Here is a 23948-nt window from a genome sequence, read left to right on the forward strand (position 1 = left end):
AGAACACAATCATGAGATGACTCAATTCTTTCAAGGTCATAAATATGCAAAACGTCTAAAATCGAGAGAAAAGAGGTTTGTTTGTGAGATGACAACCTCAATGGTCCTTCCGAGAAATACTCAGACGACCTTGAAGAATATAAATGATCGAAGTGCAACTACCATCAAACACACACACACACACACATATATATATATATATATATATATATATATATATATAATGCTCGTCACATGTATAAACAATCTATCCGGGAAAAGTGATAAGAATGTTGAAAATGTTGTCAAAGGTGAAAATGATAATCTTAAGAGTGTCAAATATGATACCATAGATGTCGCCAACGATTAGTTCAAATGTTTATGATTAGGGAACGAAAATCATTATCTCACACACACACATTTATTGATTTTTTATATAATTATCTATGTTTTTATTGGTCAAGTCCTACATTTTATGCATGTCTGCTAAATTTGGGTACACATACATCTATTTATATAATTCAAACGAATGAGTACGAAATTGGAAATATGAATGGCGCGCGAGAATAGGAAAAGAAAATCTCTTATAATTATGTAAATTTGGGCCATCTGAGAATTGCTCATATAAGCCACAAATGAAGAAAATTGCTCTTCTCCCAACAGAATTGCCCATGCCCACCTGAACTTCCCAAAATACCCCCCACATGACTTAAGTCACGCATGTTTTATATTGAGCATTACTTAAGTCACGTTCGATTCTCCTTCAATGCAGCTTCCTCCTTCACTATCCTCAGCCTCGATTAGGAACATATTTTCCTTCCCTTCCCACAAACAAATAGCTTATCGTATCTAATCCTTTTTTTCTTCTTGATTCTAGATCTTCTTTACAATGGTACCTACATACATAGTTCTTAGCTAGGACACTCAACTTTGCGATTAAGGATATGAACTAGAGAGAGACTCATTATCATTTTCGATTTCTATTTCTAAACGGATAAAGCAACACTCGACAACTAACAACATCGTTTTGTATACCGTAAAGACCTCCACCGTGATAGTGTCGTCGAAAAGAGAATCGGACGTGACTTAAGTCACGTAAGTTGAATTCCAACATGACTTAAGTCACGCTATATGACACATGTGTGACTTAAGCGCGAGGGAGAAGAGCAATTTTCACAAATGAAAGGGACCAATATAGCTAAATAAAATTCCCATAACTATTTTACTCTATTTCTTCGTTCCCTTTATTATTCAAAAAATTCGAAAACAAACCCCAATTTCGGGTTTTTAGGTTCGCATTTTCAATGTCGTTGGAAACTTGAGCCTTTGATCACCACTGATCACAATTAATCATAGGTATGTTATCCTTCAACAATTGACGCCTTCAATTTCATCACATCGTAAATTGTTTTGTTGATTTTTTGTTTTTCTAACAAACCCTAAATTCATGTAATCTACACGATCATGAATTCGTTGACACCGTTTATTTTAATTTTTAATTTCAATTTCAATTTTTTTATGTTTGAATTGCACAAATGTTAGCCCTAATTCGTGAAGTTATAGACTTTTTTTATTTTCTAGTTTAATTCATAATCTGTGAAGTGATTCTGATAACTAGTTACTGCTTTCACAGAATTTGAAATATTGATATTTATATTAACCTTAATTGTAATGGAAAAGCTTGGTTTTTGTGATATCTATTCATGTTTTTGATTCTTTACCTTGTGTTAATTTCATCATGTCTTGATTCCTTGTTGTGATTATTATAGTAATCTGAAACAAAATGAGCATTAAGCCCATTGTTTATTTCTTTCTGTTTGGTTTGTAAAGTTTGAAGCTTGTGGGGGATTAAGTGGCATTTATTTTCCTAATTATGTGTGTTGGTATTGTCAGATATCTGCCCTTTCAAATGGTCTCTAGTGACGAGGCTCTGCAAGCGTCTGCTGGAAAGAAAAGGAAACTTGAGATGGAAGCTAGTGCTAACTCAGCTAAGAAGAATGTGGAGCAAATGATACAGACTGTTGAATCGGTGGATCGCACATCGCAGTTGCCTGATCATGTCATCTATCACATTCTTTCCTTCCTTCGAAATACGAAGGATGCAATCCGGACCAGATGTCTTTCCAAGAGATGGAGAACTCTGTGGTTTTCCTATGCGGCGTTGATTTTTTATGAACAAAAGTTTGCTGCAGGAATTGGACCTGAAGATGGAAGTAATAAGGAAAATTTGTTTAGACAACATGTAGCTGACTCTTTGCATACATACCTTGCAAACAATTTGCAGATACAGAAATTTTTGCTACATATGACGTCCTTTGACTTAACAGATGCTCCACTTGTGGACAGCTGGCTAACTTCTGTTGTCTCACAGGACATCCAAGAAATAGATCTCCAGATTGGCTTCAAGGATATCAATCGCTATACTCTACCAGAAGTTGTCTTGTCATCTGAAACTTTGACCGGACTAAGGTTAAGTGGTTGCATACTGAGGAGGTGTGGTAACATAATGCTTCCTCGTCTGCAGAAACTTTATCTGCGGAAAGTTCACCTAGAGCAAATTGTTACAAATCTTATCTCCTGCTGCCCTTCAATTGAGGATTTAAGATTCGTACAGTGCTCGGGTTTAAAATTCCTATATATTCATTGTGATAGTCTCAGTAGGCTTGAGATCCACAACTGCAATCAACTGAAGACGGTTTATATCTTTGCTCCTAATCTTGACACATTTTGGTTTTGTGGCAAGAAATCAACACCTTGCAAAGTTAATTTGGAGGACTGTGCCTCTCTGAAAAAGTTGACATTAGAGCATCCACGAGTGAGCCGTGACTTTTGTGAAAACCAGTTCAGCAAATTTCCCTTACTTGAAAAACTCGATCTATGCATTGCTGATAAGATGAAATCTATTACAATTTTTAACCGCTGTCTTCAGAGAATTGTTTTAAAAGGATGCAAGAAATTGACTTATGTTCAAATATATGCTCCTAAACTTGTTTCATTTGAGTTGAAGGGTGAAACCATGCCGTACTTTGACTTTGTTACCCCTTTCTGCCTCACAGATGCTAAAATTTCTCTTTCAACTGCAACTGAAAGTAGAGAAGTTGGACTCGGTAACCAACTGTGGTTTATGATGAGACCTTTTATATCGCGGTTCCTTCCTGTTGAAGGATTTAAAATGATTATGCATTCTAGTAAGGTATTACTTCTAATTTCCAACGTTTTGCCATACTTGGTCCGCATCCTTGATGAATTGCCTTTATAATAACTATCTCATTTATTTTTCTTACTTGGCTGCTTATATTCCAGCATATTATTATTCATGAAGATTTGAGCAGCGTCAAATACCCTCCTTTGCATGACCTGACCTTTGAGATTATCAAATCATCAGCATGTGTGGAGGATATTTTGTATGGTTTGTTGCGGACATTGCACCCAGAATCTGTATCTATAATTTCTTCATCAGGCAACAAATTCCATGAGGTATGTATGGAATACATAAAGATACATCCATGTTGATATTTTAAATATCTGTTATATGTGATTTAGCAAGACATTATACTCGTTGTAAGCATACTTGAACCGTTATTTTTATTAACTTTTTAAATTATGTGGTTGCAGTCAGTGCATGAAATGATTAAGATCAAAGATGAGGATCCATTTTGTTGCATATACAACACTTCAAAAAATAAATGCTGGCGGCATTTCTTGAAGGATGTCAAATCTGAGAGCTGGCAAGAAATGCTTGATGTTGTGGAAGCCTCTGAAGGTGGTACTGGTCAATTGTATTTTTGGTTGCAGCTGTCATATTCTTCGACATCGCCGCGTCAGATGACTAATCTTAGATTATCCTGGAATGCTCCTGAACTTGAATTGGAGACATGAAATGCTTATTTAGTCATTGATTGACAGAAAATTGTTTTAAAGGAAGTTATGCTTTAGAATTTGTTCCATTGGCACTATCCCTATGTTCATCCGTTTGTATCACTCTCCGTTGATTTCTTCTTTTTACTGTTACACCAAAGATTCAAAATGAAGTTTTAGTGATCGGTGGTATTTTGGAACATTTTATATTGAGCATGATTCTCCGTCCCTTTATTTGTTTTGAGCCTGAAGTTTTTAGTGTTTTTTTTTAGCCAGATTCTTAATCATATTTGGTAGAGTATTTGTGTTATTATGAGAAATCTGTATCTGTCACGCAATTACTGGATGAAGCAATTTCTTTACCACAAGAGCTATTGAGAAATCTGCTATTCCTCTAAATTAATAAATTGTAGTCGTAAAATAAAAATTAGTGAATTAATATTTGTAATTGTTATTCCATATAAGATAACTCACTGAGCTTTATTAAAGCAAAAGTGATATTCTTTCAAAACTGCTCGAATCAGATACTGCCTACCAATTTGGTTCTTTATATTAAACATCTTACTCCAATACAAATAATAGTTGCGTTTTCATAACCAACCATACTTGCTTCTTCCGATCTTTGGGACTCATCTCTTTGCTTGTCAATAGTCCTTTATGGTAAAGAAACACTCTTTATTATTTTCCTTTTCGAAGTTGTGTTTCCCTTAATTGAAGATTATAGTTTTGTTAAACAACTGTTAAAATTTGAGATTTCAGAGTAAAAACATGTCTACCAAGACAAGAAGTGCAAGGCAGGACGTGGTAAGTTGAACCCTCATGCTTACTTGATTGTGTGTTAAGTACACGCTGTTAAATTTTCATTGTTGTGTTTTACAACAACAAAAGTTGTTTTGGTGTGCTTCTTTTCTTGATTTATTTCTTTAAGAGTTAAACACAAGTATTGTTTATCAAGAAAATATATTGTTTTTTCTCTTTATGGTTTGTGCTTCCGTGTTTTATTAACGTTTAAAGATAGATTTCTTTAGAACCAACCGAAAGCAACTATGTATTGCAATACTGTAGGAAGGAACAAGTAAGAAGAAGAGTGTAATAGTTGGACCTTGGGGAGGCAATGGTGGGACTAGTTGGGATGATGGAACCTTTACAGGGATAAGAGAAATCACACTAGTTTATGATCGTTGCATCGATTCAATCCGTGTGGTTTATGATAAGAATGGTAAGCCTTTCACAGCTGATAAACATGGAGGAGTTGGAGGCAACAAAACAGCTGAGGTAAGCTCAACTGTTGTTTCTTTCTTATCCACCATTTCATCAATCTATTCTAAGAAAAGGCTTCTCTTAACGACACGTGAAAAACTTTATTTTTTGTCATTTTTTTAAGATCCGTACGATCTTTGCATGGATCTTTACAGGTTAGTTTGACTTATAAGGGACATGTTTGTTTATGACCCTTAGATTAAGCTACAATACCCGGACGAGTATCTGATAAGTGTGAGTGGCCACTATTATCCAGTTGTTCGTGGTGGCACCCCGGTTATTCGGTCATTGACATTCAAGAGCAACCAGAGAACCTTTGGACCATATGGAGTTGAAGAAGGGACACCGTTCACTTTCTCAATAGATGGAGGCCAAGTTGTGGGTTTTAAGGGACGGGGTGATTGGTATTTGGACTCAATTGCCTTCACTTTGTCAAGTGCACCCACAAAGTCTCTGCTTCAGAAGGTGCAGAGAGGCTTGTATAGGCTCACAAGCATTGCTCCAAGATCTTCTTCCACTAAGGCTGCTTAGAAGACTATATATGAGAATTTATGCCTCTTGCCTCAGTCTTATGTAATTTTGTTCATTCTATATCGTTTGCCTTTTTTAGTTTTGTTGCTTATATTTCTTTGAAGCTTATGATACTATGAATATCATTTGTGAAACTTAAAAGACATATGTAATGTTTTAATGCTTGTGAATTTAGTACACTATGAACACCTTAGCGAGACATAGTTGTGTGTATGCTCATATTCTAGACTTTTTTTTAGACTTGATATATCATATGTGATGTTTTTAACGTTGAACATGTTTTTCAAATACTTACACTACAAAAAAAATGGTCATTATATTTATGAACTACTAGTACTAGACGATGCAGATCCTAATTGAATAAACAACTTAATTTAGAGCTTACAACATAAGCGTTTGAAAATAGAATCGTTGTTTTAATGACGTGGGACTATTATTGCTTCTTTTTTTATTTTTCTAATATATATTATTTTTAGCAACCATTCCTAACTCTTTGTTTTTGCTCCATCCAATTATATTTATAAGAAAAATGTATGGGTTAACAAGAATTGATGTAGTACATTCTCTCAAAAAAAAAAAAAAAAGAATTGATGTAGTACATAAACTTTTTTCGACACAAACATATCTTATAAGTAGGATAAGAGGAAGATTTTGTTATTGCTCATCCAACCTTTCAATTCAACACACTCATAACATGCACCTCTCTCGTGAACAAGAGTAATAACGTTGACACGAGATAAAAAAAGTAAAATCACGTGGTAAAGCTAAAAACCAATGGTTTCATATTGAAATTTTAATTCTCAAATCATACTCCATTTTTTGTGACAAAAAAATATCATTCTCCTTCCTTTTAATACCTTTTACATACACCTTATAATATTCTACATGTTTACTAACAAAACATGTAATAATTATAGAAAAACTGCAAATATGATGAAAAAAATAGATTATATAATTTCAAGTATTAAGGAATAGCAGCTCTTGTATCTATTTCATTTCATAAACAACCAATTACAATCTTTGCTTAAATAACAATACCCAAACAAAAACAAATATCAATATTATTTATTATTACACAAAGTCACCAATTAATCAATGCAAAAATTAAATAAATTTTAGCAGTGGCCACTTTATTGGTCACACTATCTATATCTCTTCTTAATGCATACTCCCTCCACCCATATATCTAAGCACCCTTTTATTAGATGCAAATGGTGCTTACAGGGACGGAGGGAATATCAAATTCTACGCATAGCTGCACATTCCATAAACGCATGAACCTCTATTGTCACACTTGTTACCACATTTTCCACAATGCTTCTTGTTACTCCTAGGATTCACACATTTACCTTCACAACATATCTTCGGAAAGCTACATTTTTTTCCACACTTCCCACAATTAAACATGTCTATGGAAAAGTTGACACATTTGTTGTTACAGCAATTCGGGCCTGCACTACCTTTGATATTGCAAATCTTTGGATATTTGTTACATGACACAGAGATTCTGTTTTGTTTCCGGGAAAGGAAGTAGCTTGTTCCTTGCAGAGAGTTTGGTTCAGAAGATGTTGCTGATGATAGTATAATAGCCAAAGCCATTAGCAAGGTCACAAGGAAAAGGGTCTTGATGAACTTCATTGTTTTTGTGTTATGAGAGGTAAAACAAAGTTGGATATATATGAGTAAAAGTTGGATATGTTTTGAATGAGAAGGATAAAAGAAATGGTAGGTATTTATAGAAGAGAGGGGGGTCGATGGATAATATCATAAATTTTTCATATAGATATTGCAATTTCATGCATGGGATAATATTAGTTAGTGGGGTGGTCTAAATCAGTGTGGCTGCATTGATTCTGTAAACGAAGTTAGGCTTGTTTGGCAAGAATTTCATATACATATTAATCAGTTGAAAATGAGGAGGAATTAAACATGCATTAAGCAAAGAAATTAGATATTTTGCTGGTAATAAAGAAATTAGATATTTTAAGAAAAAGTTAAAATAATGGCATAAATTAGGGACAAAATAAATAAATTTGGTCGTCAGATTTAGTATCTCTAGCTAACAATAAGCAAATAAATTAGATATTTTGCCCTTTTCTTTCTCTAATTAATTTCATCCTTATTTCAACTTATTTCAAATAAATTTGGTCGTCAGATTTAGTATCTCTAGTTAATTTATAAGGTCTTCAAGTATATTATTGCAAGCATAATTTTATTAAGCTATAAAGTATTAAATATTTAAAGACTTCATTTAATTATTATTCTTTGTCAAAAAAACTTCATTTAAGTTGATTTTAAAGTTCATGATATATGAAAAGAGTTGTGGTAAGAATATAAAATAGTACATGTACATGAGAAGATATTTGTTCATAAAAATAAATGGACTTCAATCTTTATACATAAGGTGAATTTATATTATGTCCTAGATATATTATATAATCCAATTTGGACCGTCTGATGCCAGGTCGCATGTAAACCAGGTAAGTAGGTACGTGTTCATAGAATGCACTTAATATAATATATTCAACTTAAGACATGTATAGAATCAAAAGCATGTACTTGGCCCAAATAAAGAATTGAAAATCAAGCATGTATAGTCTACGGAAACCATAAAACAGTTACAAATCCACTACACCATTGTTTGACCTGTGTTTATAGAATATACGTATGCTTAGACGGATAAAAATTTGACTTTCCTCAGACTTCAATCAATGAGGTGCTGCTACAAAATACAAATCAATTTGGATAACAAGAGACACACTTTCTCAAGGTATTTCTAATGTGCGCAGATGAGATAGGTGTTGTATGGTACACAACATTTTTTCACCATTGGATACTATAAAAAAGGGTTATTTCGGTGGCTTAATTAGGCATATTAGGGTGGTTTTAGCCGCAATTATAAACGAAATTTGCATCTCTCAATATGTCAAATAAATTCGGCTTCCGATGTCCCCGTGAGCTTAACTCAGGGACATGCATTGTTATATGTAGGGGTCGGGGTTCGAAGACACCCCACTTATTCACCTTAAAAAAGGTGAATTCTAATCACTAAACTACTTAAAAAAAAAAAGATTCGACTTCCGATAAGTATAAGTGCGTTCACATTTCTTACTTAACTTTTTTTTAATAAAAAAGTCATAATTTAAATAACTAAATTGCAAGATCAAACATTGTGATTGAATTTCAAATCCCAATTCAACCACTTGTGTGTGTGAGTTTCTAATGATTATTGTCATTTCGTCTAGGTATCCGTTGTAACAACTGTCACTCCCAATATTGTTTAAATTGGAAGTTTCTTTTTGTACAAAAAATGGAGTTTTGTTTTGGTTTCTTATAATGGCAGTTTCGAGATCACGTATATTTCTTTTCCTGATAAGAAATTTATTTGTTTAAGGTGAATAAGTTAGAAATTTGAGATTCAAACTCCGACACTTGCATATATAATATAACGTCTCTATCAACAGAGTTAAACTAACAATGACAATTTCAAGACCACATTATCCAATGCAAAAACAACTTTCAAACACTCATTTGTCATTTCATACCATGCATATTATATTGCAATAACATTATTTCAAAACGCCACTATTTGCTACTACTCCATTTGTATTTATTGACATTTGCATACATACTAAGAAATGTAGTTAGTTTCGTATTAGAAAGTGAAATTATGAGTGATTTTATAAAATTATCACTCATTAAAGACATGAGAAAGATATATTAAAAGAATTGAAAACAAAGAAAATAATAAATAGGAAAGGGTATGATGGAAAAAAAATATTAATTATGTATTGTATTGGTATTGTAAAGTGACATAATATAATAAAACAAAAATATTTTTTTTAAAATGATATATAATTTGGGTTTTTCTTTTTTAATAATTATTTTGCAAGTAGGTTTAGAAAATCATAAAAAGTTCATCCGAAAAATTGACTCAAAATTTGATGTTTAGGTCTAGATTTTTCGTTATTTTAATCATGAACTGTTGGCATTTAAAAATCTTAATATTCAATTCATCTTATGATAAAAAAAATCTAATTTTTAGTCAATAGATTTTTTATAGTTTTATAATTTAAGATAACTAAGCAAATTTAGTCTTTTAGAGGTAAACTAATTTAGTTTGTTCATAAACTAGACCAAAACTGTGTGTAGAATTTTTTTTTTGTAAAAATTTCAAAACAATAAAGACTAAGTGGTCTTAATTTATTGGGTGACAAAGGTCTTCAACTTTTTCTCTCAAAAAAAAAGGGTTTAAATGTGTAATTGGTCCCTGCACTTTTAACAGATTTTGGCATTGGTCCCTGCACTTTTTTTTGTTTGGCATTGGTCCCTGCACTTTGTAAAAATATTGGTATTGGTCCCTGCACTTTGAAAAAATATTGATATTTGTGCCACGTGGCATGAAATGATTGGGACCAATACCAATATTTTTCCAAAGTGCAGGGACCAATACCAATATTTTTACAAAGTGCAGGGACCAATGCCAAACAAAAAAAAGTGCAGGGACCAATGCCAATATTTTTACAAAGTGCAGGGACCAATGCCAAACAAAAAAAAGTGCAGGGACCAATGCTAAAATCTGTTGAAAGTGCAGGGACCAATTACACATTTAAACCAAAAAAAAGGTCTTCAACTTTATAAAGACCATTAGAATATTTAACATATTGTCAAAAAACATATTTAACATTTTAAATAAATTTCCTTAAAAAAATCATTTGAAGTAATTTATAATTGATATAATTTTGTTCAAAGTAAAAATTTAAAATGTATGAGAAAATAAAAAATACAGGTAGAGATCCAAAAAGATTTGGACCATGAAGAATAAGCCCCGTTCTGTTAGTCAACATTGACCATGCGAATGACTGTATTTATTCGGCCAATTTTCTTCTAAGGAACTTGCATAGGCTCCACACACGTGTCTCTGCCAGCAAGCCCCCAACTTGAAGGTTTACCCGATACCGGGCCTGCATAAAATTTAAAATGTATGAGAAAATAAAAAATACAGGTAGAGATCCAAAAAGATTTGGACCATGAAGAATAAGCCCCGTTCTGTTAGTCAACATTGACCATGCGAATGACTGTATTTATTCGGCCAATTTTCTTCTAAGGAACTTGCATAGGCTCCACACACGTGTCTCTGCCAGCAAGTTCACAATGAACATGCACCTCTCTCGTGATCAAGATTAATGCTTTCTACATGTTCACAATATTATTTCAACAAGTTCCCTCCACCATAGCATATGAAAGAAATAATGGTCACACGAGAGAGCTTGACCAAAAAGTAAAATCACATGCTAAAGTTAAAAACCAATGGTTTCATATTAAAAGGAAGGTTTTAAGTAGCATTATGTGTGTAACCACTTTAGGTCAATTCTTTTAATAGCTATACCCAACTTCAACCCTCATTCATCAATAGGGTCATTTATTCAGCCGCAATATTAATTTTTTCTACAACTTATAAATTATAATACACATTAGATCAATGCCTTCAGAAACCTAGTGTTGTTAGCTAGAGAGAAAAATGAAGATGAATATTAGAGAAGCATTTTTTGTTGTGTTTGCATTTGTGTTTTTGGGATGGGGGAATGCACAAGATGATACTGTTGTTCCGGCAATCGTGACGTTTGGTGACTCTGCTGTGGATGTGGGGAACAATGACTATCTTTTCACTCTTTTTAAAGCTAACTATCCTCCTTATGGAAGAGACTTTGTTAGCCATAAACCCACTGGGAGGTTTTGCAATGGCAAATTAGCTACTGATATTACTGGTAAGAATATAAACATCAAACATGCAACTCTCTTAGCTTAGATTGTAATTTTTTTTTTAATAGGCAAAATGTTAGTATTTTCTCCATGGGTTTGAATCTCGGCCCTTTTAAGACCTTCAACACTTCTAATACTAATGTTAAACATGTAACTTTCATTCTTATTGAGTTGTTTCTTTTTGTAGCTGATACACTGGGTTTTAAGAGTTATGCACCTGCATATCTTAGCCCTCAAGCAACAGGAAAAAACCTTCTTATTGGAGCAAATTTTGCTTCAGCTGCATCTGGTTATGATGAAAAGGCTGCTATCTTGAATGTAAGTTTGTGATGAACAACGCAAACACACACTAGAAGATTCGTCTTTTTCTAACTCTTTTATTTTTTCACAGCACGCAATTCCATTGTCGCAACAGTTAAAATATTACAAGGAATACCAAAGTAAGCTTTCCAAGGTAGCTGGAAGTAAAAAGGCAGCATCAATTATTAAAGGTGCATTGTACCTATTGAGTGGTGGAAGTAGTGACTTTATCCAAAACTATTATGTCAATCCTTTAATCAACAAAGTTGTCACTCCTGATCAATATTCTGCATACCTTGTTGATACATACTCAAGTTTTGTTAAGGTATTCTGTTGTCATTAGAAATGTTGTAATACCATATATTTATAACAATTGTACTCTTCTAAAACTTTGAAATATATCATAAGTATTATTTTCTATAACCATACCACATCGTTACAAATAAAACCATTTAAAGTTGCTTTGTTTTTTAACACAGGACTTGTATAAATTGGGAGCTAGAAAAATTGGAGTGACTTCACTACCACCATTGGGTTGCCTACCTGCTACAAGGACTTTGTTTGGATTCCATGAGAAAGGTTGTGTCACCAGAATCAACAATGATGCACAAGGATTTAACAAGAAAATCAACTCGGCTACAGCGAAACTCCAAAAGCAACTTCCTGGTCTTAAGATTGTTGTCTTTAATATTTACAAACCTCTCTATGAACTTGTTCAATCCCCTTCAAAATTTGGTAAGCAATACTTTTACTAGAATAACATATGATATTCATTTCTCTCTGTAAAAGAATGTTACTTATTCTCGTAATCTATCTTGTGACATTCAATAGGTTTTGCGGAGGCAAGGAAAGGCTGCTGTGGAACTGGGATTGTAGAGACGACATCCTTATTGTGCAATCAAAAGTCACCAGGAACCTGTTCTAATGCAACTCAGTATGTGTTTTGGGACAGTGTTCATCCTTCAGAAGCTGCTAACCAAGTTCTAGCTGATGCATTGATTGAACAAGGCATAAGCCTTATCGGTTAAGGATTCATGCGGTGAATGTGATGCAAAAGTTTGTTATTTCTCTAGTGTTGAGAAACCTGCATCCTATTAAATAAAATTTTAGAAATTTCCTAGTGACTTGTTTAAGTACATTGGTTAATTTGGAAGGGAATTATGTAGTTCAGTTTACACTCCATGTTTATTTTCTTTTAAATATCTCCAATTTGTTAATGAAAACCATATTTCCTTAGTGAAATTAACCAAGATTCGTATTGTGTTATCTCGTGGAAACACCATCTTGGTCATTGTGCTAATCAAAGAACATTGAACTCCGAATTCGGGATGAAATATGGCTGCTATATGATCCTTTTTTTCGTTGAAAAGCTGCTATTTGATCTAGTAACAATAATCACATAATTAATTCTAAGAAAATTTAATGAAGAAATTGATATTGTTGCTTTCCAAGATCAGAAAGTAAATGGTTAGATAGAATTTTCCTCCAAATATTATTATTTTTGTATGTATGTTATAACATGGACAAAGAAATTTGAACCTTTAACCTCTTCCACACTATCCATAGTTATGTATAAACCAGATGTAGATTTGTAAGTATTGACAAAGTATCATTTTGCATTTGATGAACGCTGCCAATTATTGATAACGCGTTCTTCTGTAATACATGATTGGTGTCTGAACTGGACCTAAAGGCTAATTTAAATGACAGGGTTAACAGAACAACATAAGTTTCTAATATATAATATTCACAATCGAAAAGGTGAAATCCTTGTATGTTGACAATAAGCTAAAACAGACTAACTATATGATACTGATCTTCCGCGTTTTTTATATCTAGCATTCACACTAGAATCTTTTAGAGCTTCTGCATATTTCTCCAAATCGGATTTCTCTATGCCTAAAAAACCAGAGAAGGAACCTTCTCCACTTAAACTTGAATATCTCCTATCAAATGAAGTTCTACCATCAACTCCGGTTGATGTATTTGGCCATGTAGAATTGCTATCTTCTTGATATCTAGATGAAACCTGACTATGATGACGACGATGATGATGACGATGGCTATCCTTTCCTTGTATCATTCTCCTAAGCTTGCTGAAAAATTTGTTCTGGCTTGTGGTATTAGTTCTGGCAGCAGATGAATTATCAACAGAAGAAAAATCATCATATTCTCCAGAGTCAGTAATAGAAGAAGCTTGTGAGGATGACCGTTGATCAAAATCAAAATTTACAATACTCCCTGCTCCATTAGTATCAGCATATTCAAGTATAAGCTGTTTGGCTTTCTTCTCAGAAGAGGGGCTTAAGCTTTTACTCAAATCCTTTGCAACTGTTTTATTGTGTGGCGGCTGATAATTCCGCAACTCATATCGTAAACAAGCATTTATCCAACGCATGTAAACTAATTCTTCAAGATCCGAACATCGATCAGAATGTAGTTGCTCAATTTGCTTCATCAAGTCCTCGTTTTCTTTTCTAAGACACTCACTTTCTCGGTTCACATCATTAGCAATGATCTGTGTAGAGTCCAATCTTCGAGCTAAGTCATAATTCTCTGTCTGCAATTTTAAATTAGATTTCCTCAACTCTTCTACTTCAGACTCAGCATTTAGCTTTTGCAGCTTTATTTTAATATCTTGATCGCAAGCAGAACCTTTGTATTCTTGGTCTTGCAACTTGGCTACTCTTTGTTGAAGAGAAACTATCTTTTCCTTATTTTGTTCGGCTTCACGCCTAATTTCATTATTGAGTCGTTCAATTTTTGCTTTTGCTGCGTCAAGCTCAGCCAGCACCTTTGCATGATCGGCAGCCTGTTCTTTTAATCTCCGATTCTCAGTCTGTAAGTTTTTAGCCTTCAGATTGAACATCTTCACCTCCATATTACTTATCTTCAATCTATTTTGGAGCTCCATTACAACTGTTTCTTGCTCTCTAAGACCACAGTACTCAAGCAACTGAACCTCGAGATTCTGTTCCTTGTCTTGAAGCAATCTAACCATGTTCCTAAGTTGAATTATCTCCTGTTCATAGTCATTCTTATCAGGAACTGCATATTCTCTAGAAGACCCTACTTTTAACCTCTGTGCCTCTACTTCGAACTCTACCTCCTTAACGAGCTCATCAAATTCAGGTAGAAGAAACTCATCTTTATCTCCCTTTTGTTCACTGCAACTGAAAGGAGCAATCAGAGAATTTTCATTCCTCGATCCGCGGGTGCATGTTTCTTCCTGTTATATAGGAAATTCAATAGTCCTATTTTAGTTTCATTGTTTGAAAAAAGTGCATCTAAATAGGAGAAGGTCTGAATGGTGGAATTCAGTTGGCTATCCATGAAAGTTACCTCAACTCCTTACATTATTTATCTTATTTTGAAATAGCAAATCTATATGGGTAATGAGCATTACAAGAAAGACTATAAACCAGTTTAACCAAACCACGCCAAAATCAAAGCAAGTTTTGAATGGAAGGTTCATAAATTGACTTAAACCGAAACCAAATTTGAGACTGGTTCTATACATACACTAGCTCAAAACCAGTCCAAAACCAATTCACCGATAACAAATCCAGTTGTTGTATCAAACAAGCCAGTTCAATTTTGAAATACAAACCAAACAGTTAATACTATAAAATGAAGAGAAAAACTACCTCTGAAACAGTGTTGAAAGTACTGAATGTTGCTCCAATATCTTCTCCTAAATTAACTTCACTTTCATGACCTGAGAAACACATGAATCATTTAATAAAAAACTACTCACATGATTATTTGAATTCATCATGAAATTGAAAGGAAACAATACCCGAAGAACGACCCGTGGGAATGATTCTTGTGATTCGGAGGCGCGAGTAGAGAAATCCAGCAAAAGAAAGAGCCAAAGCCAAACCAAAGTTCACTAAAATTGGCTTCATACCCTTCTCTTCCTTCTTCATCATCAAAATTAATCTAAATTTTCACAAGATAACTAACATAGCTCTTCTTCATCACTATCAATCCAACTCAAACCCGCGAAAAAATCATTAAATTTTTTAGTGGTTTATGCCTAGAAAAACAATAAGTCAAGTCAACAACCAACATATATATTATTTGAATGATTTTCTACACATAAAACAAAAAATAAAAGCATTACTAGCACTTTGTTCATCACTAAACTATTATCAAGCTCAATCAAATCAAAATAGTATATATATATTTATATGTATGCGTCAAAAGGGGAAGAAGAGGAATAAGGAAAGAATTGAATTGAAATGAAATAATTTAGGAAAGAAAGAAAGAAAAAGTGAGTAAGGAAGAAAAATACCTTTCCGATCAGAGAATAACATGAAAAATGAAAAGGCAACAAAAAAAAACAAAAAGGGTATTTGGTTATTTTATTTTTGGAGTTTTTTGCTTTGTATGGTGATGGTGTGGTCTTTCCTTTCCTCTTCTGGGTGGGACCAAAAGAACAGTTGGGGAAGTACTCATGTATGTATGACTTTGATGAGAACTCACAATCTTTTAGAAATACGATGTCTTGTGTTACGTGTTGACTAATGACAGTCCCTCCGTTTCAAAATGAATGTCGCTTTAGTCAATTGTACACATATTAAGCAATGTAATGAAAGTAATCATTAGACATAACACTTTTACTAAACTGCCCTTACTTTATAAGAAAAAGACAAACTTAAAGTTGCATTGAAAATTGTGTGAGAGAAAAGTTGGAGAGGGTAAAGTTGGAAGAATAAAAATAAAGTTGTATTGAAAATGTAAAGTGGCATTCATTTTAAAACAAATTTTTTATGCTAAAGCGACACTCGTTTTGAAACGGATGGAGTACTTGATTTTCGTCATGTAAGACCATGTACAATGGTTTTTCCCTTTCAACACCCTTCAACACCCACTTTTTCAATTCTCAACACGCCACGTCATTTTCTCTCTCTTAATTCAACACTCGTTCAATTTTTACCTCTCCAATGATTTTCATTCAACACCCTACCCCACCACTTTTTATTTCTTATTCTTATTTAATTTTTGTTTTTATAATTGCATAAAATTATAATTAAATTAAAATAATACAATTAACAATTTATTTTTTAGTTTTTTTTTTGGAAAAACGAAATTTTGTAAAATAATTTATTTTTATTTTCTTAACTTAAAATGCAATACAACAAACTAAGCATGCGACACACAAATAACTTAAGAGAGTGAAAAACTTGGTTTTTTTTCTGTGTCCAAATCAAATGATCTAGGGGTGGGCATGGTTCGGTTAACCCAAAAAACCGAACCGAACCTAACCAAAATTTTGAAATGGTTCGGGAAAACCGAACCGAACCGTTTCAGGTTTGTAGCTAACCGAACTGAACCAAAGTTATGGTTTGGTTAACCATTTGCTTACCTATTAACCATACTGAACCGAACCAAAACAAATATTTTTTATCCAAGGAATAAAACCACTTTTATTATAAAAAATAACAAATTAAAATTAAAAGTTAGAATAGTTTATTTCTTAAAAAACAACTTATCTTATGCAAAACAGTTTATTTTAAAAAACAGCTTATTCGAAAAAACTTATTTTATGAAATTTCAAAAAAACTTATTTTATGAAAAACAATTTATTAGGATCTTTTTTTAAAAATAGCTTATTCAAAACCGCTTATTTTATGCAAAACACCTTATTTTAAAAAACAGCTTATTTTATGAAAATACCTTATTTAAAAAAAACAGCTTATTCAAAACAGCTTATTTGATAAATAGCTTATTTTATGAAAAACAACTTATTTTAAAAACAGCTTATTCAAAACAGCTTATTTTATGCATCACACCTTATTTTAAAAAACAGCTTATTTTATGAAAAACAACTTATTTTTGAAAACAACTTATTCAAAACAGCTTCTTTTATGAAAAAAAGCTTATTTTATTAAAAATAGCTTGTTACGATCTCTTTTTTAAAAACAACTTAATCAAAACGGCTTATTTTATGCAAACCAACTTATTCAAAACAACTTATTTTATGCAAAACAACTTATTTTAAAAAATAGCTTATTTAAAATAGCTTATTTTATGCAAAAACACCTTATTTTAAAAAAACAGCTTATTCAAACAGTTTATTTTATGAAAACAACTTATTTTAAAAAAATAGCTTATTTTAAAACAGCTTATTCAAAACAACTTATTTTATTCAAAACTTTTTTGAAAATAAGCTGTTTTGAATAAGTAGTTTAATAAGCTGTTTTAAATAAGTTGTTTTTTGAATAAGTTGTTTTTTTTTAAATAAGCTGAACGATGAGAAAGGATGACGATGATTTAAATATGCCTCAAAGAAAGCAAGTGACGGGAGAAGGTGAACAACAAATCCAAGTCACAAAAAACTCCAATCAGACATGCTCCAAACACCATCACCGAAGGTTCCCACGGGGAGGGGGCTATAGTTTGGCCATAAGGAGATATGGGCGCTAGTTAATAAGGTACACACATCTTTTTGGTGTTTTCCTTTAGTCCATGGTATCACCCTTTCTATCAAAGATCATGAGGGACTCGTCCCACATGAAAACGATCACATGGTGGTGAAAGGCTTTACATATTCTTTGGACAATGTATTTTACATCTGATAAAATGCTTGAATGGTGGAGGTTGAAGGTTTTCCAGCGAGGGTGGGGCTACGACTGAAAGTTTTGTAGTTATTTGGAGTTAGTAGAAGTGCTTGGTGTGTCTGGACTAGTGTATAATTTTTTCCAGGTTGGTTCGTTATTTGTAGGACGAGTTCATTCCGTTGTTTTAAAATTGGATGCATTGGTTTGCAAGACTTGGTTCCTTTTTGTTTTTATAGCTATAGATGGTTTTTCTAGATGACATACTAGAAGTTTGGAACAATTTTCAAGATTTGAATGGGTTAATAATAACGTGGTTATATCAGACTAATATATATGTGAGTGAGTGGGTGAATTAGCCACACAATTTATAGTTCAGCTGGGTGGAGATGTTGCTAAGTTAAACGGAGGATTGTATTAGACTAATAAGATGTTTTGAATTATCCAAATAAGCTGTTTTGAATAAGTTGTTTTTTTTAAAATAAGCTATTTTGCATAAATTAAGCTGTTTTGAATAAGCTATTTTTTTAAAATAAGTTGTTTTCATAAAATAAGCTGTTTTTAAAATAAGGTATTTTGCATAAAATAAGCTATTTTAAATAAGTTGTTTTTTTGGAAAGATCCAACAAAGAGTTCAAGCGGTTTCCTTAAAAAAAAAAAATCAAGTGGTTTGGTTCGATTCAAACGGTTCGGTTCGGTTCAAGATGGTTCGGTTATGGTTCAAGAACTGTTAATAAATTAACGGTTTGGTTCATGAACCATTATAATGGTTCGGTTATTTTTGGTTCGGTTCGGTTCTCGCGGTTCGGTTCGGTTCATTGTTCTTTTTGCCCACCCCTAAAATGATCCAAGTCTCTATTTGTAGAGAAAACAAAATCACGAATTTTGGTAAAAAAATAAATTAATTTTTTTTTATTTGCAATGAAATAATTGAGTCCAAATTATTAAGAAGATAAAAATCCAAGCAGCCAATCGTAGCAAGTCATGTGGCGTTTGCGGGCCAGCTTTCAACATGTTGAATCCTTTCAACACCCTCTTTCATCCACATCATCTTCAACAACCATCTACAATGGTTTCAACATGTTGAAAATGGCATTCAACAAGCCATTGTAAATGGTAATGTTAAGGCAAATGTGATTTCAAAAGTGGTGACATTTTCCCTCAAAAAAAGTGATGACATTTTCAAATTTAACATGAGTTCATCTCACATGATTTTTCCGGTTGTAAAAAGTTTTTCAATTTGATTTTTTTTTTTATATAGAAAACTTCGTTTCAAACTTCCCAATTTAAATGAAATTTTCAAAAAAAAAAAAAAAACTTGTTGTATAGTTTTTGGGTTTGAAGTTTTACGAGATGAAAAACCCCAAATCACACCAGTAGTTGGAGTATGTACGGTAACATAGTTGATGAATGAAACTAATTTTTACCATATGTATGGTAAAAAATAAATCATACCATTATGTTGTACTATTAAGAATGATGATGCAAGGGTATTTTTTGTAGGAGAAAACTTAGGTACAGTACCTTATGTGCTGGTGGTACTGTTCCCTATCAGAAAATAACACGTGGCTTATAAAAACAAACAAAAAGTAAATTTTATTTGTAGTTTTCATGGTGGATGGGTTCTGGTTATCGTCATGAACTTTATTTGCAATTTTAGTTAACTATTTTGCTATATATCTCTAAAAAAAAAGAACCAAGAACTTTTGTGAGAATTCCGTGAATGAAGGTAACACTTTGCTGGATTTTTCCTTGCTGTTTGAAGGAATGAAGGTGGAAGTTCAACCTTTGCTAGTTGTTTGTTGCCATTGACACTGGATTCAAAGAATTTAATTTGGCTTTATACTTCAAGCCCAACTCTAAAAAGAAGGATGATAAAGCCATCACACCCATAAAGCCAATTTATCCAAGAAGAAGGACCATGTGTGAAAGGGGTAGGGAGAAATTGAAACGGTAGCTATGAGCAGTAAAAACAGCGAGATGGATGAATGAAGAAAACAGCGAGATGGATGAATGAAGAAGAAAAGTTAGTTTTTTAATTTTTAATAAAAAGGACACGTGTATTGTTATTATTGGGGAACAGTACCACCAGCACATAAGGTACTTTACCTAAGTTTTCTCCTTTTTTGTAAATAGAACTTGATCTATTCCACAAAGAAGTCACCGGAATTCATGAAAAGTTTTTCTAATGGTCTGTTTGGTTGAAGAGAAATAAGGAAGAGAGAAAGAGAGAAGAGAGAGCAACTTTCTCTTGCATGGAATGAAGAGAAATGGGGAAGATAGATTAAAAAGTAGTGGGCCCCATCACTTTTTGGTTTCTCCTCACAATAATGGGCAAGAGAATACTGTTAACTTTGTTGTTCCATTATTGCCCTTGTATTGAAATACTATATTCTCAATTTTTAGAACTGCAAATACGGGTCTCTTGCTTACGGTACACGTGATGATTTCTAATAAAAGTTATCAATGCGCAAAAAACAAATAATTAATTTAATTGATATAAAGTTTAATTAAATAATGTAATTAATTAAAATAAATTTGAATAAAAGATTAAATAATTTTAATGGATATTTTTTATTGTAAGGGCATCTTAGTACTTTTATAAATAATCAACACTTCTCTCTCTTTTATTTCTCTCATCTCTCTCTTATACCAAACAACACATCAAATCTACTCTATTTCTCACATATTTCTCTCTTCTCACTCTCTCTCTCACCTATTTCTCTCTTCACAACTTCTCTTCCAAGCCAAACACACCTGAAAAGTAGAATTCATGAAAAAGTGTAACTGGAATAGGAGATTTTACTCATAAGTAGGTTTAAGTACAAAAGTAGATGATTTTGATACGCTCTGAAGTATTCCTCTAAAGAAACTAGCACATAGTTTCTCTGAGTAGATCCTACGAGGAAACTAGCACATATAAGAAGTGATTTTACTTTATATGCATTCCGTCTGTTTTAAAATGAGTGTCACTTTAGCAAAAAAAAAAATCAAAATGAATGTCACTTTACATTTCCGATACAACTTTAATTTTTTTGTTCCAACTTTACCCTCGATAAATACTCCAACTTTTCTCTCACAATTTTCAATGCAACTTTAAGTTTGTCTTTTTCTTATAAAGTAAGGGTAGTTTAGTAAAAATGTTATGTTTAATGATTATTTCATTCCATTCCTTAATTTGTGTGCAACTGGCTAAAGCGACACTCATTTTGAAACGGATGGAGTAGTTATTTTCTGATCCGACCAAAATGTCATATATACTTGACAAAGACTTAATTATATGGTAATGTCCAAGAAAGACACAAGCTCATTACTCTCTCTGATACCTCTCATCCTCCTGATTTCCCACCTAACTTAGCTGTTGGAGCGCATGTGCAGGTATCACCCCCTCCCGTCTCACTTACATAAACTTTTGGATGAAATAAGTGTTTTTATTTCACAAGTATATTTAAATACTAAAACAACTGATTTGGATACTCTGTCAAATACTTCATTAGATCCTCTAAAGATACTAGCACATACTCCCTTCGGTCACATATATAAGCAAAAATTAATTTATTAGGTTCATTAAATGACTAATGTACATGGTTTATAAATGTGACTAGATGCAATAATTATTCAATGAACCTAAAAAGTTGATTTTTGCTTATAAATATGACCAGAGGGAGTAGTTTTTTTTTGGTGGTGTCAGGGGTTCGAACCCCGGACCTTGCATATATTATGTGTTGTCCTTACCAACTGAGATAAGCTAACGGGAACCAGAGGGAGTAGTTTATATAACACAACTTATTTATAGCCAAATTGGCAGTGATTATATTAAAAAAATAACTCGTATATTTCTTAATAGTAGTACTACATTATGATACAACTAAAATATCATTCATCCATCCATGTGACAAGATGATTTCCTCATTGTCTTTTTTTTTTTTGGGATGAAACCAAAACCTTCTCATCGGGTTGAAAATCTAAAGTTGGACATGCCCAATGTAACACCCCGTTTTCCCAACGTAAAAATTTCATAAATAAAATCAGAGTTTTTTCATCATAAAACGGAATGTCACATTTCTTAAAAATCATAAATGGAATAAATAATAATTTATCCTTCAAAACGTTCAACAACATAATATTTAAAACTTCGCAGCGGAATAATTTCAACAACTTAAATAATCTTTGGCACAAGGGCCTCAATATAAAATCTCATAAAACTTAGTTCAACATCAATTCTTGAAAGATTCATAAAGTAATACGTAAGGAACAGAAAGTAAAGACATAATCCCATCTCGTTACGTATCAGAGCACCTAAGATACACTTGTGAGGAGTCCACTCACGACCGCAACTAATCTTGGTTACCTGCAAGTTACCCATACGAAGAGCAACATTTTCAAGCAAAGGGGTGAGATTTCACCAAACAACAATATTAAGCATATAATTCATCAATCACATTTAACAACTTAAACTTCATCAACTAGTATCATTAATCTTCCTACATTAGTCATAAACTTCATCTTATATTATCATAATAAATAATCATAAACATCATATATCATCTTAATCAAAACATCATATATCACATTAATAATAACATCATATATATCATCATAAATATCACAAACATCATCACATATCATCATCAGTAAACATGTAGCATCTTATCATAAATCACATAGCATCATATCATAAATCACATAGCATCTTATCATAAACAACTTCATAATCAATCTTCATAAGCAACTTCATAATCAATCATCATAAACATCATAATCATTCATCATCTTAAACATCATAATCATTCATAAAGCACTTCATTAATAGCTCATCAACTTGACATCTTAACATCTTAACAACTCGATAACTTGACATCTTAACAACTCGATAACTTGACATCTTAACATCTTAACAACTTCGACTCGACTATGCAACTTCAACTTCTCAAATCATCTTGACAAATGCAAATGCATGTGGTATCATTCTAGGGCATAAGCCCTCATCGTCGTGGTTGAACATAAATATACTCCTAGGGCATAAGCCCTCATCGTCGTGGTTGAGCAAAAGCTCCATCGTCGTGGTTGAGCAAAAGCTCCATCGTCGTGAGCCCTCATCTTTAAATGAGTATGCATGGACTCAACATCTTACGTCTTAGAAACTTCATGAACATCTATGACATCTTAACAACTTGACGACTTCATAACGACTCGACGACTTAACAACTTCATATCATCTTAACGTCTCAACATCTTAACATCTTAGCATCTTAAAACATCATATATAATTCACATTAATACTCATATAACAATATCACATTGATAATATTAACAGCAACATGACAGCACACAATTAATTCATCATATATCATCGTATTCAAGTATCAACAATTCATCACGCATCTTTGTAAGAACATAAATAATCATGCACAACATATTTTCATGTCAAACCAAGGCTACTGGAAAGATATCACAATTATCAACAACTTTCATGTTTACAACAAAGAACAATTCAAAACAGAAACATATGAACAAAACGCAAAAACATGAAACAGAGAATGTTGTCACTGTACAATTTCGCTAAGACCTCCTTGGAGTATTTTCATCATAACTCAAAAACTAAAAATCATATTCACGTCAAACCAAAGCCACTGGAAAGATAACAAAATTATCTAAAACATTCATGTTTACGCCTAAGACCAATTCTGTACC

The 23948-nt window shown here is 32.8% G+C and overlaps 4 protein-coding genes across 5 annotated transcripts; 3 read left to right on the top strand and 1 right to left on the bottom strand.

Annotated features, from left to right (window-relative positions):
* Nucleotides 1-1216: 1216 nt before the first annotated feature.
* LOC146951231 (F-box protein At3g59000-like) lies at nucleotides 1217-4039 on the top strand. The gene is made up of 4 exons (XM_085747207.1): nucleotides 1217-1335; nucleotides 1873-3172; nucleotides 3283-3456; nucleotides 3595-4039. The coding sequence occupies exons 2-4, from the start codon at nucleotides 1889-1891 to the stop codon at nucleotides 3856-3858; spliced, it is 1722 nt and encodes a 573-aa protein (XP_085603333.1). The 5' UTR covers nucleotides 1217-1335; nucleotides 1873-1888; the 3' UTR covers nucleotides 3859-4039.
* A 378-nt stretch (nucleotides 4040-4417) lies between these two features.
* On the top strand, nucleotides 4418-5827 carry LOC146951232 (Mannose-binding lectin superfamily protein). 2 transcript variants are annotated; one of them, XM_085747209.1, is made up of 4 exons: nucleotides 4418-4497; nucleotides 4590-4641; nucleotides 4903-5112; nucleotides 5296-5827. In XM_085747209.1, exons 2-4 carry the CDS (start codon nucleotides 4606-4608, stop codon nucleotides 5626-5628), a joined length of 579 nt encoding a protein of 192 aa, XP_085603335.1. In that variant the 5' UTR covers nucleotides 4418-4497; nucleotides 4590-4605; the 3' UTR covers nucleotides 5629-5827. The 2 variants fall into 2 exon arrangements, with proteins under 2 accessions (XP_085603335.1, XP_085603334.1); XM_085747208.1 differs by having other exon boundaries at nucleotides 4597-4641.
* A 5291-nt stretch (nucleotides 5828-11118) lies between these two features.
* On the top strand, nucleotides 11119-12957 carry LOC146951233 (GDSL esterase/lipase APG-like). Its single transcript, XM_085747174.1, has 5 exons — nucleotides 11119-11396; nucleotides 11579-11709; nucleotides 11783-12016; nucleotides 12171-12426; nucleotides 12523-12957. The coding sequence occupies exons 1-5, from the start codon at nucleotides 11150-11152 to the stop codon at nucleotides 12717-12719; spliced, it is 1065 nt and encodes a 354-aa protein (XP_085603300.1). The 5' UTR covers nucleotides 11119-11149; the 3' UTR covers nucleotides 12720-12957.
* A 300-nt stretch (nucleotides 12958-13257) lies between these two features.
* On the bottom strand, nucleotides 13258-16055 carry LOC146951234 (protein CHUP1, chloroplastic-like). Its single transcript, XM_085747175.1, has 4 exons — nucleotides 15989-16055; nucleotides 15491-15730; nucleotides 15339-15409; nucleotides 13258-14920 (listed from the first exon to the last, which is right to left on the bottom strand). The coding sequence occupies exons 2-4, from the start codon at nucleotides 15621-15623 to the stop codon at nucleotides 13490-13492; spliced, it is 1635 nt and encodes a 544-aa protein (XP_085603301.1). The 5' UTR covers nucleotides 15624-15730; nucleotides 15989-16055; the 3' UTR covers nucleotides 13258-13489.
* Nucleotides 16056-23948: the final 7893 nt, after the last annotated feature.

Source organism: Medicago sativa, chromosome 2 (genome assembly GCF_051527215.1).
Source record: "Medicago sativa cultivar Bolivia chromosome 2, Bolivia_mono, whole genome shotgun sequence".
Lineage (NCBI taxonomy): Eukaryota > Viridiplantae > Streptophyta > Magnoliopsida > Fabales > Fabaceae > Medicago > Medicago sativa.